The following is a 17,708-nucleotide window of genomic DNA, read 5'->3' as shown; positions in this document are numbered from 1 at the left end:
GTTGCACTTTGCGAAGGCCTTGTGTTACTTGGGTGCTAGCATTACCATGATGCCATTGTCGATCTGCAAAAAGTTGGGTTTGGGAGTTCCCAAGCCGATTGCGATGCGTTTACTAATGAGTGGTAGAACTGTGAAGAAACCTATTGGAGTGCTCCAAGATGTCCTTGTGAAAGTTGAGTCATTCATCTTTTCGGCAGACTTTGTGATACTGGATTGCAAGGTTTATTTTGAGGTCCCCATTATCTTAGGGAGACGATTTCTTCCTACTGGGCGTGCATTGGTTGATATGGAAAAAGTGTAGATGAAGTTTTGATTGAACAATGAAGAGGTAACTTTTAACATATGTCAGTCTATGAAGCATGAAAGTGACCTTAAGTTGGTTTCGGTAGTCAATCATACTGTGAAGCAAGAATCAGAAGTGGCTATTGTAGAAAGGTAAGGTGTTGAGGCACTAGCAGCTGTGATAATGAACTTTGATGGAGATGGAATTGATGACTATGATGAGTTAGTCGCTGCGTTTGATGGGGTCAGTTTCATTTTGCACCAAAGAAGCTTGTCTTAGACATAAAAAATCGAGACACTACTCCGGCACGACCATCCATTGATGAGCCTTTGAAGTTGGAACTGAAGGTTCTTCCATCTTATTTGCGGTGTGTATTTTTGGGCCAGAACAACACTTTGCCAGTTATTATTGCTGATGATTTGAGTGAAGGGCAAGTAAAGGCTTTGATATTGGTATAGAACCTGTTTAAAAGGGCTATTGGTTGGACCATTGCAGATAATATTGGGATTCCACCGGCCATTTATTCTTGAAAAATTCAACTCATGCCGGACATGAAACCAAGTTTTGAACATCATCGGAGACTGAACCCCTAGATGCAAGAAGTTGTGAAGAATGAGATCATTAAATGGTTAGATCTAGGTGTTGGGTTTGCCTAGTTCACTGTGTGCCCAAGAAAGGAGGAATCATTGTGTTTCCTAATGCTAAGAAAGACCTCGTTCCGATGAGGCCGGTCACTAGTTGGAGAGTGTGGATGGATTATCACAAGTTGAATAGATGTACTAAGAAGGACAATTTTCCAATGTCTTTCATGGATCAGATGTTGGATCGTCTCACTGGAAAGGGTTGGTATTGTTTTATTGATGGGTACTCGAGCTACAATCAGATTTCCATAGCTCCGAAAGACCAAGAAAATACCACTTTCACTTGCCCTTATGGAACTTTCGCGTTCAAGAAAATGCTATTTGGTCTATGTAATTCTCTGGCGATCTTTCAGCGTTGCATGATGTCTATCTTTTCTGATATGGTGGAGGAAACTATTGAGGTATTTATGGATGATATCTCTTTAGTAAGTGATTTGTTTGATGATTGTTTGGCTCATTTAACTGAGGTGCTTAAACAGAGTTAAGAGTGCTATCTTGTGCTCAATTGGAAAAAAATGCCACATCATGGTGAAATAGGGTATAGTTTTGGGTCTTCGGATTTGCAAAAAGTTACTAATGTTGATAGAGCTAAAGTTGAGGTAATAGAAAAACTTCCACCTCCCATCTCTGTTAAAGGTGTTAGAAGTTTTCTTGGGCATGCAGGTTTGTACAGAAGGTTCATAAAAGATTTCCCAAAAATTACACACCCATTGTGCAAGTTTCGTGAGAAAGAGTGTAAGTTTGAGTTTGATGATGCTTGTCAGAGAGCATTTGAGGGGTTGAAAGAGAAGTTGATTTCTGAACCTATCAGTATTTTACTAGATTGGGGACAACCGTTGGAAGTGATGTGTGATGCGAATGGGGTGGCACTTGGTGTGGTATTGGGAGAGAGGCGAGAGAAGATTCTTCATCCGATTTACTATCCCACAAAGCTCTGAATGTGGCTCAAAAGAAATATACTATGACTGAACGGGAACTCCTTGCTATGGTTTTCTCATTTGAGAAATTTTGATCCCACTTGCTTGGTACTAAGGTCATAGTGCATACTGACCATTCTGCATTGAGGTATCGATGGATAAAAGGGATATAAAACCGAGGTTAATTATATGGGTTTTTTTGTTGCAAGAGTTCAATTTTGAGGTAAAGGATAGGAAGGGAACATAAAATCAAGTCGCCGATCACTTGTCTAGTTAGGAGGAGGAAGCTATGATATAGCTAGGAGATGGAGTTGAGATAAATGATGCATGCCTTGATGAACAGGTATTGGTTGCTTCTTATGACCTTATTCCATGATTTGCAGATTTTGCTAATTATTTGGCAAGTGATTTTGTGCCTTCGGATCTGTCATTTAGCAAAAAAAAGGCCATGTTTGATGTGAAGAAATTATTTTGGGAAGAGCCTTACTTGTTTCGTGTTTGCGCTGATGGGATTATTCGTCACTGTGTGCTTGAGGTTGAGATGCTTAGTATACTTGAGGCGTGTCATTTGTCGCTTGTTGGTGGGCACCATAGTGGTTTTCAAACTGCTCATAATATTTTTTCAGTGTGGATATTACTGGCCTACAATCAACCAAGATGCTCATGATTTCTCCAAGTATTGTGATCGTTGAAAACGAAAAGGGGGAATTTCAAGGAAGCAAGAACTACAAATGAATCTGATATTGATGATTGAGTTGCTCTATGTTAGGGGTCTTGACTTCATGAGCCCATTCGTGAGTTTGCATGGGATGAATTATATTCTTGTTGCCGTTGACAATGTATCAACATGGGTGGAAGCAATTGCACTTTCAAACAATGAGGGAAAGAGTGTCACCGCATTCCTGAAAAAGAGTATCTTCTCCATATTCGGTGCACCTATGACAATTATTAGCGATGGAGTTTTTCACTTTTGTAACAAGTTATTCAAGGCATTCCTAGAGAAGTATGGTGTTTGTCACAGCATAGCAACTCCTTATCATACGCAGTCTAGCGGGCAAGTTAAAGTGTCAAATAGAGAGATAAAGTAGATTCTTGCAAATACTGTGATTGCAAACAAAACTGATTGGTCTAGAAGGATTGATAATGCTCTATGGGCCTATCACACTCCATTCAAGACTCCCATAGGTATGTCCCCTTATCAACTAGTATATGGGAAGTCTAGTCATCTGCCTATAGAACTAGAGCATAAAGCGATGTAAGCACTCAAGAAGTTCAATTTGGATTGGGGAGCAGATTCAAGTCAAAGAATGAGCTCAATGAGTTTCTCCCAAAAGCATATGAGAGTTTAGCCTTTTAAAAGGAGATGCTGAATAAGTACCATGATCAAAAGATCGAGAAGCGCAAATTTGCTCCTGGTCATCTGGTATTGTCATTTAACTCAATGTTGCACTTGTTTCCTAGCAAACTCAAGTCCAAGTGGATCGGGCCATTCAAAGTAACCCAAGTATTTCCACATGGGGCAGTTGAACTCTTGAACAAGGAAGCAACGAGGTTCAAGGTGAACGATCAGAGGATAAAGGTCAATTTGGGGTAAACTGAGAATGTCAATGAGGTGATAGGGGAATGGGGTCTTGAAGAAGTCTGAGTAATCAAGGTGTCTGCGTCGTGCCGCTGTCACACCCCGAGGCTACCCCCTGAGCGTAAACACGAAACCTAGGATCACGAGTGACCCCAAGCTAACCCTGAGATGGCATATCATAAGCATACTTAAAAATTACCGAATAAATATACTATGCGGAAGCTTAAACAGAGATAACTAAAAGTGGGGAATACCCAATACTGATCTGAATATATAAAAGACTATGAGTTCAATAACAACTAAAAGATCAAACTCAAATATAAAGCTGAATCTAATACTATGTCTTAAATAAGTCTCTAACTGACTAGAGATGCTGGAACATGGCCCTAGCTAACTCTAGCAAAAATTGAAACTAAAATGAAAGATTGAATGTAAAAGAACATGTATGTCGTCGTCAAAGAAGGAGGGCTCACCACTGATAATGCTTAATATGGATCGGGAGCTGATCTACACGCGATCTAAATGCTGAGGACCTGAACGTATATAACGAAAAGATTTAGCACAGAGTATGCGTCAGTACCTAAAAGGTACTGAGTATATAGGATAGGATAAAGTTGAACACTATATATAACTTAATGAAGTATACTAAACAATGATATAATCTAAACATGATAAAGATAATGAGATATACTAAATATGAACAAACTGAATGCAATGACCAAGTACATTACATGCTGAAACTAAATACTGAAATATTACTGGTAACCCGGTCAATTACACTAGAGTCTTACTGTGGGAGCTACTATTAACTGACATAAAATCACATGAGCTAAACGTGGAGTCCAATATACCTTGCCAGGAGTATAAGGGCATGACTAGTGTGATCACTAAAATTTAATGCCCACACAAAGGACTTATAAACCTATGGGGGCACGTAGTTCTGGGATTATAACGGTGACTGAACTAGCCTAACTCGGTATTAAGACCACTCCCTACTAGAAATGTGTACAATACAATATAACTGAAATATACTAGATAACTCAATATTCTAACATGCTAACTGAAAATGCAACATTAAAGTACTGATAATAAAACATTCAAAAACTGGGGCTTGTATATCTATTTATCTGTCCTAGATAGTGTAATTCATTAATTAAAAGAAATACACAACTAGGGTTCTGTGTTTCATGCAAGAATCTAAGCAAAACCATTACTAAGACATGATAATCTGATTAAGATAGTTATGACAATTAAATCATAACAATAATCTGAAGTTCTAAAACCCAAGGTCTAAGCAATGTTTACGGATTCAAGATTTTGACTAAATTCTAGGGACCTAATGGGTGTAAGGAACCCACTAATGAAATCCCACATACCTGGTGATGAATTCCACGAATAAATCTTTTGATTTTAAGGCTGGAACTGAGGAAAACTTGTTGCATTCTTGGATAGGGTTTGGTCGAATGCTTTTTTTTATTTATCAAATTGGACTAATTTTTGAGAATGAATTGACTAAGGTAAGTTCTGATTTAGTTACTAGGTTTAATCTAATCAAAACGACGTAGTTTAGGGGTCTAATGCTTAGGGTGAAAAACCAAAACGACCCTAACTTAAAATCTGATGGGGCCACCGACGGACCGTCGAATGAACTACAGTCCATCCTAGTCATTCGCCGATTGGTTTCAGAGACTGGGATCTAGGGGTCTTGAACCACGGACCAGGATCACGGACCGTGGTCCCACCTACGGTCCATAGGTCCTGTCGTTGGTTGACCCTTAGTTGAAATTCCTGGGGTCCTGGGGTCCTGGGGAGGGAGTTGCATGTGGCCAACAATGTACCCCACCTACGGTCTATGGGTAAACCTACGGTTTGTAGGTAGGCCCCGTTAGTGGCACCTACAACTTCTGAAAATCTGCATTTGGTCAGTTTTAGAATCTGGGGTGTTACAGTCGTGACGTTAAATTAAGCGCTTCTTGGGAGGAAACCCAAGTTCAAAACTCTAGCCAACTATAGGAGTTTTTATTTTCGATATAGGGAGTTTTTCTTAAATTTGTAGTATTCTAGATAGATTTTTATTTATTTTGAGTCTTAGTTTGGCTAGACAAAGGTAGAATAGGGTATGTGTCTATAAAAATGTAAAAGGAAGTCCTAATGTTTGCTACGTGTTCAGGAAAAATGAGGCAAAACCTACAGAATTTGTGCTAATGCAGAGGTCTACGGGTCCCATCGACGGTCCGTTGGTCCATCCACAGACCGTGGATGGAATCCGTAGATCCTAGGTAAGTTTTCTGAATTTCACTAAGTGTTAGAGCGAACCACAAAACCCACCGATGGACTGTCGATGGGGTCTCGTTGGTCCAAGTTAGAGTTACAGTCGACCCGACCCGGACCCCATTCAAAATAAAACCCTTCATGTTAAATTAATCCCCCATTTCCCTCTTTCCCCCCAACCATTTCAAACTGTTAAAATTACCAAATTTCATCCATTAATCCCCCAATAAATCCCATATATCCTCCTCTTCCATTTATATTTCCCTTTTCTCTCCCAAATCTACCCAAAAGCCCACCTTCTCTTCAAATTCCCCCCATTTCTACCACGAAACCAAGGTTCGAGTTCGGTGTCAAGTTTGATCGAGTCGTAAGGAGAAATCTATATGTTACACACTCACCAACTTTGTTTACTTGTAAGGTAATCAATTTCACCAAAACTTTGAGTTTTTCATTGTTTAAATTTGAAGTCACAAAGTTAAACTTCACCTTGGGTAGTTAATTGCTTGTAAAATTGTTGAACTTTAGTTTAGACACTAACCTTGAAATTATGGTGCGTGAGTGTGTTGTTAATGTCAATTGAATATGTGGGTTTGATATGTCTAGTTGGAAGTTTTGACTTAGGGTTTCGTTTTCTCTGTCTTGGAAGTCGAGTTGTGCATAATCGAAACCCTAATGATGATAAACTACCACGTAATATGTTGAAATACATGTTTGGACTTAAAGTAGTTATTGATTGTTGTGTTGAATGTGTTGAAAGAAAAGAGAAATCACAAGTCTGACACATCATTGGTCGATGGCCTCCACCCACGGGCCGTAGGTCGTGGTCCATCGATTGAATGCACATAAAAAAATTAGTTAAGTCGGTCCTTCATTCAGTCAACGGACAATTGTGCACGTTTGTGGTTCCAACTTCAGCAACTTAAAATTGGGGCTTCTGACCTACGGAGGGGACCCACGGCTAGTCACTCAATTGACGGTCCGTAGGTACCCATCGTAGGTCACAAAAACAGTTACTGCCTTGATATTTTTAAATTTTTGGCTGAGCTCGATTCTTTCTCTATATTTTTTTCCTAGGCATTTTTGTGTTTTTTGGGTACTAACTAGTCTTCCACAGGTACCATGCATGGCACCGAAACAAGCTCCCATTTTCTAAAGGAAGGGCAAGTCTAAGTCTGTCGCCCCATCCCGCCGCATGATCAATAAATACAGTAAGGACGAGTATGTCCTAGAGACCACCAGAGGCTCACACACTACCCCCCATGACTACGAGGAACAAAGCGATGTAGGTTATTACATCGAGTGACGAGGTCGAGGTCATTGCCCACCAGTCTGAGGAGGAGGGCCTACCGACAAGATAGTCGCAGTCCGGCTCTAGCTCTAAAGGTACTTTTGCTTCTTCCTCCGATGCCACTAGCACCGGAAATGCTCAAAACCCCTCCCCACCGGTGTCAAAGTTAAACCAGTACACATCGCCACAGAGCCGAATAGGTGGTGCGTCAAGGGCAATATCAAATATATGATAACAGGATGGTGCTAAATTAACACCGAAAGGCAGCCTGGACCACTACTGAGCCAGGTACTGATAGGGAGCCTTCATATTTTTCCCACCATTGAGGAGTTGTTAAAAAGGCACAAGTGTGATTGGATGTCACGGAGCCTGGGCAATTTTAGCGAGGAGATGACTCGTGAGTTCTACGTCTTATACGCCGCCATCGTCCATAATATTATGCCCAAACGGGCTAAGCCACTAGCTTAGCCTCCACTACAGGCTACATTGGTGCGGAATTTCTTCGTCAACATTTCTGAGACTACTATTCGTCATTTTATTTACGGTCCAACCCAAAATCTACCGATTAATATAGTGGATTATGACTATAAGATAGAGGTGGTTCAGAGTGGGGTATTTCAGAGAGATACCGAGCAGCGAAAGGCCTTGCTGAGATGGATGGCTTGTCATATGACTGAGGATGAAGAAATCATCGAGTAGGTGCAAAATACTACATTGCCTATTAGAAAGGCAACCTTGAGCTTTACCAAAAAGTTCTTTTGGTCCATTGTTCGTACCAGATTATCCCCTACACAGGTGGATAACGTTGTTACTTGGGATAGGGTTGTGATGTTGGTAGCAATGATGGTGGGTTTGGAGCGTTATTTCTCCCGTATCTTGATTGTCGAGATTCATTAGAGGGAGTTCAAAAGTACTACTACTTTGCCCTTCTGTTGTCATATCTTCCTTCTGTGTAGGGATGCTTTAGTGCCTATTTTGCATTATGACAGGTTGACCGAGGTGACAAAGACCTTGGACGTTGGCCTTATTAAAGATAATGCTAATCCCGCAGCCCCACGGAAGGAACCACACATTGACCTACCACTTCTTGGTGCTGATCAGGTCGTTGACGTTGAGCAGATTTCAGTGGCACAGGCTGATGACACTTCTATACCAGGCACTACGGTCGATGCATATTCTACTACCATTAGTCAGGCTGTGAACTCGTCACGAGCCTCTCCTTCTTCGGGGACCACTATAGTTCCCCTAGCCCGAGTCCAGAATTTAGAGACATAGATGGCCACCTTGCGGCAGCACATGATGTCGTGGATGCTGAGACCTATTATGGTGTCCCAGGAACGTATAGAGCAGATGATGGATGCTAAGATTCAGGCTCTATACAAGCGGTTAGATTCATTCGAGCATTGAGTACTGGAGAGGTTGGGACCCACTATTGATGTTACCACTTTCCAGACGGAGTTATCTAGGCGTCGGTCGTATGTTGATGCCCTCATTTCTCCTGTTGAGGCAGTCCCTAAGCCTACACCTGAGGTGGAGGAGGATGAGGTGGTGATGTCTGTACTATTTGGCAATCATCTTCCACTACCCGACCCTTTCCGTGCGGCTGGGAAGTGCACCCGTTCCTCTAACCAGACTTCTGATAATGATTAGGCCTGAAGCGCAACAAATAGAGAGCGGTAGGAGTTGTCGATGGCCCAGAGACAGTCTATTATTGATGAGGAGTTATGGTAGTAGAGAACCGATGAGATAGATGTTGGTTCATCCGTATCGAGGGGAACTACTGAATTATGCTCCTAATGTTGATGAGGGCATCACTATTGTGGATCCAGCGGGTTTCGGGAAACTGGACCCATCCGTTTCTTGATGGGTCTACGGCTATTATGCGCCACAGGTTTGCTTCACCATTTGTTTTAAATTTTTTGTGCATTGACGGCAATTTCCCCATTTTTTCATTGGAGTGGGGTAAATGGGTTGTGAGTGATAAGGTGAAGTCTGAGTAACCCAACTCATAATCCTCCCTTGGGGTTTTCTTACTTGTGTTCTTTTTCCCCAAGGGACTGTTTTACTTTTCTGTTGAACTGGCATGTGTAGGATTGTATGTGTGTAGAAGTAAATAGAAAGAATAAAAGTATGATAGCATAAAAGCATGAAATTGATACCTGTCCAATTTTTTTGAAATGTGATAGATCTATAGGCTTAATGAGTTGAATGTGTTGGATCTGCATTTGACATGATAGGAACCGGTATGATAGCATGGCTTAAGCTAAAACTTGCACAATGTGCTTCAATAATATGAGAATGAAACAATGTGTCAAGTATATATGAGGTGATTTTGTATGTTCATGTAGTATGTGCCAATCTAGAACTTGTCTCGTTGGTCCTGTTAAGATAATCTGGGCTGGAAATTAGGAAATGATCATAGGCCCTTGTTCAAAGAAGTCCATTTAAACCTAAAAAGAACCCAACCAAAAGAAATAAATGCTCCATTTGATCCAAATGTTTGATCATAATGAATATAACTTCTTTCAATACACCTAATTCACCTTCCCTAAAAGATTGTTTTGTCCATGGTCCCTCTTTGGACATGTGTACTTTAACTTAGGCCAAAAGCCTAAGATGAGGGTGGCTAATTCAGAAGTTGCCTTAATATCGGCCCTGGTTCTATCTAGGACATTGTGCACCTCAACTTATACAAAATACATAAGTTGAGGGTGGCTATGAAAAAGGAAACTGACAGAAAAGGGAATGAAAAGAGTTTTGTATAAAGAATAAAAATGATAGAAAAAGGTGTGACTAAATTCAAAAGAAACAAAAAGAGTGATAATGATGTTGCATAAAAAGAAAGATGAAGTAAAATATAAAGAGAAGCGAAAAAGAAGTATGAAAAAGTCAAAGGCATATATGTGCTGAAATAAGTTAAGTAAAAGAGAACAAAACAAAAAGATGTCAAAATTGGTTGAGAAAATAGGTAAATAGCCAATGTAATGTCAAGGATGGCAAAAAAGTCACTAAAAATACCTAATTGTATCCAACCTGACCTTGAGCCTACGTTACAATTTAATAAAGTCCTATAGTGATCCTAGTGACTTGTCTAGAGAGTCTATGCAGTGAAAATATGGGCAAGCCTATTGTATTGAGCACGAATTGTATTTGAATTTACTTCTGAGTATGAGTGTTTACCAAATCCTTCAGCATAAATATTAGATTGTTGTGTGAAAAAGGATTTCATTGTGGTAAAGGCACTTGTTGCATTGTTGGAGAGTTGGTACCTTGGTGACTGTTAAAAGTGTATGTGGTGAAATCTATTGGTTTGTGTATGCCATGTTTTGATCCGCATAAGTTAGCCTTTTGAGTCTGAAAGAAAAGATTGGCACTAAGTGAAAGAATTGATTGAGAAAGCCATGTGATTGCTTGAGTTTGTATGTTTGCTTCTACATAAGTGTCGTTTAGAGTTTTAGTCTGTCGCTTGAGGGCAAACAACAATTTTAAGTTGAGGGTGTTGATATACCGTGAGTTTATGATATTTTTTATGCATTTCACTTGCAGTTTTGTGTGAGTCTTCAACATTTTTTTATCACATATGATGGTTTTTGTGTAATTTTTGCAGGAAATAGTTTCAGATGTGGTTGATTTAGATAGAGATGAAAATTGCAGAAGTGGCAGTTGACGGAGCCAACCACGGACCGTCGTTCTAGTAACAGGACGTAGGCAAAGAGGCGTAGATGTGAGTTCAAGGAAGGCTAACCAAGTGTGGAATCACAGAGGCAATGACAGACTATAAGTTGATCTAAAGACCATAGATCGATGGCCGTCATTTGATTCGGTAAAAGTGAAGTTCCAGTACTTGAACCACGAAAGAAAAGGATAGACCACTGTCCAATCCATGGACCATAGCTGGAAATCGTCGTTTGAAGTGTATGATATTATTACCAAGTGCTGACCCACGAAGGTGACCTACGGACCGTAGGTTGATCCACGGTACGTAGGTCGTGTCGTCGATCGAAACCGCATCTGAACCAAATTTTCCTTATTTCTCTTCATATTTTGTTTAGGACTTCTACTACTATAAATATGGGATGTAATTTCCGTTTTTGGGCGTTAGACAATATTGGAAACCTTTCTTCTGGCTTTGAGATTTATTTGCAAACACTTTGACAATTTAAATCTTAAAGTTTAATATTATTAAATTTCGCTTTTGATTTCCGATTGAAGATTCTGGTATTCATCTACTTTGATTGTAAGTTCATGATTCTTCTAAAAATAATATGAAATTTGAATTCTGAAGCATGAGTAGCTAAATCCACAACTTGGGTTGTGGGAACCATGATCAATTAACACGTATGACTAATAAATAAGTAATTCTTGAATAGTGTTTATGCATGTACTGTTAGTCCTTTCGTTTTGAATGCTTTTTAACAGTATACAACGTTAGAACTCACCTCGTTCCTACTTGCCTTACAAAAGGGGTAATGAATGAGCAAAATGATTAAACAACAGATATTTAGTTAAGGATTTGTTGCTATCTAAAAACCTCACTTTAATCAATTGACGTTAGGGTTAATATCCAACTCAATTGACACAAGGGCTAATCCGGGGTAAAGGTAAGGGTTAGCAAAGTACACACTCGTAGACTTACAAAGTTTCTAGGTGAAATTCTCTATTTGGATTACCAATCACTTAGGGATACCCAACTTATAAACATTGCATGTCAAACACTAGGATAAAGTTACTATTATTAGAAATATTGCGTCAAGAGCTTGTGGGGAACACATATACCCTAGTTTTCATCTACTATTGATATCTCAAACTTCAAATCCTCTTTACATGTTACTTAGTAATTCAAATGAACAATCTGTTACTTTATTTACAAATCCACCCTTTTTAGTTACTTTACTAATTTGACTAAACGTAGATAAATTTGAGTTAGCTTAAGTCTAAACCATATTCCGCGTGGGATCGACCCTAACCTTCCCGATAGGTTCTTTACAACATAATGATCGTTCATACTTCTTCCGGGAAGTGTAATTTGTAACACCCCAGAAACTAGTAGGAAAAACTAGAGCTAAACGTGAGGGTTAACGTCATGAAAATAGGCAAGGGGACAAGGCCTCCCAAATTGTCCAAGGCACTAGCCATCATTACCACGAGGGTATTCATAATCCATGGTGTCCACCACGCCTCGTGCTGGTGAGGCAATAGTGTCCTTAAGGAAAACCCAAATTGGCTCCTCCACACGAGCCACTTCATGGCTCGTGAAACCTTAGACAGCTCGTGGGAGGGGCCTTAGTCATGCCTTAGGGGTGTGAGCATGGTGAGGAAGTCGCAAGCCACTGTCTCAAGGCCAATGAGAGGGACCACGGCTCGTGGAGCCCCTCATAAAGGTACCATGGGCTTGTGGGCTAAAGGCACTTGTTTCATAGCCACTGCCTCAAGTCCACGAAAAGGACCATGGCTCGTGGAGCCCCACGTGGCCCCTTGCAGCTCACTTTATGTGCGGGGTGTTTTGGGAAATTACGGTTTAAGTTCAATCAAAGTGAAGTCATTTTGGGTAAATTTAGGGTCACTATATAAGTCTTTTTTTAAGTCAAATTCACCTAAACTAAGTCATATTTTCCAAATACCCAAATAATTCCCAAAGTTCATCTCCTCTTTAAAAATTCTCTCTCTAAAACTTCAAGGAAGAAGAAGAAGGAAGTTGGGGCTAGGGTTCAAGGAGCAAGGTTTTCTTCTCAAATTTATTTGGATTCATTTCTAAGGTATTGTAGTCCTTTATCCATGGATAGCTTTCATCCATGAAGCCCCTTCGAAACCCAAATTTCAAAGATAGAAATCCCTACAAGCTGGGGTTTGATTCCAATACCATGGGTTCCTTTCAGAAATCATTTTAATGCTTGAATTACTTTATATTGTGATTGAATTGATGATTTATTATAGTTTTAATTTTGAAATCCTCAAGAACCAATTAATTCCCCTAATTCCCAAATTATGATATTTTGATGTGGATTTGTAAATTAAAAAAGGATATTATGAGATTATGCTTGTAGAAATTGGATTACTTGAATTATTTTAATATCCATGTCTAATGTTGTGAATTCTAGATATGTTGATTCCATATGAGCTTTGATCCTTGAAAGGGAAAATTAGGATATGATGCATATTATGAACTCTTTGTATATGTTTTAAGAACACTTTGAGAGTGAAGTGAATATGATTATGATCTAGTTGTTGTGTTGTTGAAAGGTTATCCTCATATGCACACTTATGTATGATTATGATAGGATGTGAAAGATTTTCTCACAATATGATGATTCTAAGGTTGAAAGGCTTTCTCACCTATTGAATCTATGTGTAGACATGGACAGTGAAATGTTATTCTCACACATGATCTAATGAGCTATCTTATGAATTATGTTAGATTGAGTGTCAAGACATTCTTCCATGAATATGAACTTAAGACAATACTTAATATGAACTCCGTGGGAATTAATGCTTAGCACCGAGTGGATATTGAATATGTGATGGGTTCCTTCTACACTAGATGAGTTTGGGTTCCCACAGTATGTCTCATGATATTGAAACCTTCTATGCTAGATGAGTTTGGGTTCCCAAAGTATGTCTCTTGAGATTGAAACCTTCTACGCTAGTTGAGTCTGGGTTTCTTGTAGCAATCTCTTTATCCCATAAACCATGTGCCCTCATAGGTATTTAGCTAGTGGATCCACCTAAGCTAAGAGTATGGTTCTACCTTAGGCAAGTAGAACAACCCTTTTTAGTGTGGGGTAGACACCGGATTCCATGCTAGCTCACATGGTCTATGTCGGTTAAGGCTTATTCCCACTAGAACAACAATATGAACCAAAAATATGAAATATGAACTATGGTTACTTCAGAAGTTTTTCTTAGCATGGATGAGATTTATGGGGTCTTATTCATGCATATGCTTTGATGGTATATATGATATGTTCTCTTATATTATGATGATCACTATGTTAACTATGCTTATGCCTTATGCTTTTTCACTATCTTCATGATGATGTTCAAACTTAGTAAATTGCATGCATTCAGGTAAAATGTCCCTTTTTAGCATGATTTCAATATATTTGTGTATGTCTATCATACTTAGTACATCTTTGTGCTAACCCCTACTTTTCCTACCTTTTCCCGAGTGTAGGGTCTGGTTCTCAAGGTGGTCATCATTGTGGCTAGAAGCTTGGATTTGCTTATTCCCCTAGCTTGTTGGTGAGTCCTAAAGATTTGAGGACATATATTATCTCATTATAGTTCATTTCTTGTATTTCTTTTCAGACTATATTCTAAGGGATGTGTCCCTTTTCTCAATTTGAATATTGTATTAGATGGCTATGTTGAGACTTAGAGTCTAGACTTCCGCTTTTCTTTTATGAAAAGTCTAGACCTGTTGTTTCACTTGCAAAATAATTTTGATCCTTTCGAAAAAAAATTGCCACCTCTTGTGTTGAAAGTGGCTGTTCTTTTGCAAAAATAATTTGAGTCTCGGTTTCAATCAATACTGATGTAACACCCCGACTTCTCAAAACGTCTAAAATTACTCGTATCTCCATGGAAAGACAAGGAGGATGGTTAATAAATTAAGAATGATGTGGTATGTCCTATTTTAAGTGTTCAAGTGTTGCATCTCAAGTCTTGACGTTAGGTAAGTGGCAAAATAAAATTTGGCGGAAGTTATCGTAAGTTCCTTCTTAAAGATTTCTCTAAAATTTGTGTCAAATGTCTTAGAGGTTTTCTCCCAATCTATAAAAATTTATGGGGCCCATGACCTATTGGATCGAAGGTCTACGAGTCTAGTTTCCAACGCATCAAACCGTTTGTTCATACGACTTTAGAAGAGAGAGATATTCACTTTTTTTTGGGACTGCACAAGCAGGCACGTGAGGTAGGGCCCTAGGTCGGTGGAATGTTGCATATATCTTCTCTTCTTCAAACTTTTTCTTCATCTTTAAGCCAAGAACCAGAGAAATTAGAGAAACCCATTTCTAGGATCAAGTGAAGTATATATTTTCTTGACTCAAGTCCATGACGAAAGTTGTTCTACGCGTTGGGCTCATCATCGTGGTATAATTTGTTTTATCGATTTCATAGCATATCACACTTTAGTGTTGGGACAGCAAGGGTTTGAATATATTTGAAGGTTTTGAGGCATATTACAAACCTAAGATCGAGGTAAGACCCTTCATTCATCGACTTTAGCTTTTATAAGCAGCAAATAGCAATTTACGACGGAAATACATAATTTTTTATCATATTGTCATGGTATCTTTGATTTGTGTGTGTTGATCATGGTCCTACCTTGTTGTAGTATCGAGGGAGTTATGAGTAAAAGTCGTTAGGCCACGTGAATTTAGCGAAAAAGGTATGTTAAGGCTATTCTCTTCTTACGACATGTTTCCTTAAAGCCTAGGAGCAATGTAATTAAGTTGTTATCGTTGTTATACTTGTAGCCATTATTGTTGATTATGGTTGCTCGAGTGTGTATAATCTTCTCTTATCGGGATTCTTATTCAGTAGTACCATTCTTATGTTGGACATGACTTAGAGGCTATTTATATAGGTTGGTTATAACTAAATTGCTCGATTTTAGCTGTTGGATTGTTATTGTTGCCTTTGGGTTATTGTGGTTAGCTGAAAAAATGTGAGCTATGCCTAGATGGGCTATGTCCTGCCGACAGGGCTATATTGATGCCTAGAAGGGCTATGAGTTGCCTACAGGGCTATATTGACACCTAGAAGGGCTATGAGTTGCGTAAAGGGCTATATTGACGCCTGGAAGGGCTATGAGTTGCCTATATGCTATATTGATGCCTAAGAGAGTTATGTGCTTCCTACCGGGCTATATTATTGCCAAAGAGGACAATGTGACTGCCTACGGGGCTAGGGGACTATCGATAGGGGTATATAGACTGATTGGTACCTTTTGGGCTTATGGGGGCCTGGGTAGGTGGTCTTATGTGCTGTTGTACCTACCAAGCTTATGGGGGCTTGGTTAGGTTGTTGTTTTATTAATTTTGATAATTTTAGATTTAGGAGCAGGTCAGTACACTTATCTTATTCTTGATTTATTTATCAGATTATTCCAGTATATCAGGGTCCCTCCTCATAGTCTATTGCCTTTCATACTCTGTACATTATTTTGTACTGATGCTCCACTTCCTTGGGGGCGCTGCATTCATGCATGCAGGTCCTGACAGACGATCGAGTAGACCTCCTCAGCATCAGAATTGACTTTTATCCGGTTGGCTAGCCCCTTTTCTCCTGAGCTGCCAGAGTTTGAGAGGTTTTGTTAGCTTTTGTTGTATATATTTTCATGGGTAGGATGGGGTCTTGTCCCGCCAATCTTTACTACTCTTAGAGGCTTGCAGACTAGTGTGTGGGGTTTTATAAGCTACGCTATGGCCATGCTGGCCTAGTTTGTTGGTTTGCTGAAGCTTGTTAGTTGTGTCATGCATTGTTTTGATATACCTGCTTACAGTTTTGGTATAGAGATCATAGTGGCCTCGACGGCCCAATCAGGACTTCTGTGCTAGTTGGCTATTTCTTTATATGAACTCTTGGGAATAAATGTTTCTTTTATTGATCTATTTACAGGGGCCTTGTAGGTCAAGGGCTAAATTTTAAGTAGAGATATACTTGTTTGTTTTCTTGACTGTTTGTGGCTGCCATGTGCTAGTAGCAAATTGTTCAGCAAGTTTGGATCGAGCCTGAGTTTTGGCATTAGGAGCCAGTTGCACCGCTCGAGTTTGGGGCGTGACAAACTTGGTATCAGAGCAATGTTGTATCCTAGAGAGTCTGCAAGCCCTGTCTAGTAGAGTCTTATTTATAAATATGTTGTGCACCACATTCAATAAACGAGAAGCTACTGGACTTGTTACAATGACTATCCTTATTTTTCGCACCTCGTGCTATAGAGCGGTGTCTTAAGGGTTGAGGTTTCTGGCTTATAATTGGTATTTGTATGCAGATAGAGATGGCTTACTCCAGATAGACCACAACTACCCAGGGACTATATATAACAACAGGCGAGGGTACTAGCAAGGTACCACCTGTGGAGGCAGCCTATTGTGAGACCCAGGGGGGAGACATCCTCTCAGCCCCCTATAGCTTCTCCATAGCTTCAGGAGCCTCCGAGGGCTACAGGATTTCTGGCCCCACCTGCAGTACCACCTTTAGTTCCTCATATTCCATCTGATCAGGTACCTCCTCATAGTCTATTGCCTTTCATACTCTGTACAATATTTTGTACTGATGCTCCACTTCCTTGGGGGGCGCTGCATTCATGCATGCAGGTCCTGACAGACGATCAAGTAGGCCTCTTCAGCAGCAGGATTGACTTTTATCCGGTTGGCTAGCCCCTTTCTTCGGGAGCTGTCTGAGTTGGGAGGTTTGTTAGCTTATGTTGTATATATTTTCATGAGTAAGATGGAGCCTTGTCCCGCTAATCTTTACTATTCTTAGAGGCGTACAGACTAGTATGTGGGTTTTATAGCTATGCTATGGCCTTGCTGGCCTAGTTTATTGGTTTGCTGAAACTTGTTAGTTGTGTGATGCATTGTCTTGATATACCTGCTTTCAATTTTGGTAAAAAGATCATGGTGGCCTCGACGGCCCAATCAGGACTTCTATGCTAGTTGGCTATTTCTTTATATGAACTCTTGGGAATAGCTATTTCTTTTATGGATCTGTTTACAGGGGCCTT

The 17,708-nt window shown here is 39.8% G+C and overlaps 1 protein-coding gene across 1 annotated transcript; it reads left to right on the top strand.

Moving 5' to 3' along the window:
• Positions 1-466: 466 nt before the first annotated feature.
• Positions 467-1,409, top strand: LOC107063527 (RNA-directed DNA polymerase homolog). The gene is made up of 3 exons (XM_015315487.1): positions 467-526; positions 670-735; positions 1,101-1,409. Exons 1-3 carry the CDS (start codon positions 467-469, stop codon positions 1,407-1,409), a joined length of 435 nt encoding a protein of 144 aa, XP_015170973.1.
• Positions 1,410-17,708: the final 16,299 nt, after the last annotated feature.

Source organism: Solanum tuberosum, unplaced genomic scaffold, assembly GCF_000226075.1.
Source record: "Solanum tuberosum cultivar DM 1-3 516 R44 unplaced genomic scaffold, SolTub_3.0 scf00370, whole genome shotgun sequence".
NCBI lineage: Eukaryota > Viridiplantae > Streptophyta > Magnoliopsida > Solanales > Solanaceae > Solanum > Solanum tuberosum.
Note: the sequence above shows the minus strand (reverse complement) of the source record. Positions and strands in the feature narration are given on the sequence as shown.

What these genes read in the sequence shown, in the direction of transcription:
- LOC107063527 (XM_015315487.1), top strand. Translation starts at nt 467, where the DNA reads ATGAACTTTGATGGAGATGGAATTGATGACTATGATGAGTTAGTCGCT. An exon ending in TAGTCGCTGCGTTTGATGGG is followed by an intron (nt 527 to 669) that starts GTCAGTTTCATT and finishes TTTTTGGGCCAG; the next exon opens with AACAACACTTTGCCAGTTAT. An exon ending in AAGTAAAGGCTTTGATATTG is followed by an intron (nt 736 to 1,100) that starts GTATAGAACCTG and finishes TTCATGGATCAG; the next exon opens with ATGTTGGATCGTCTCACTGG.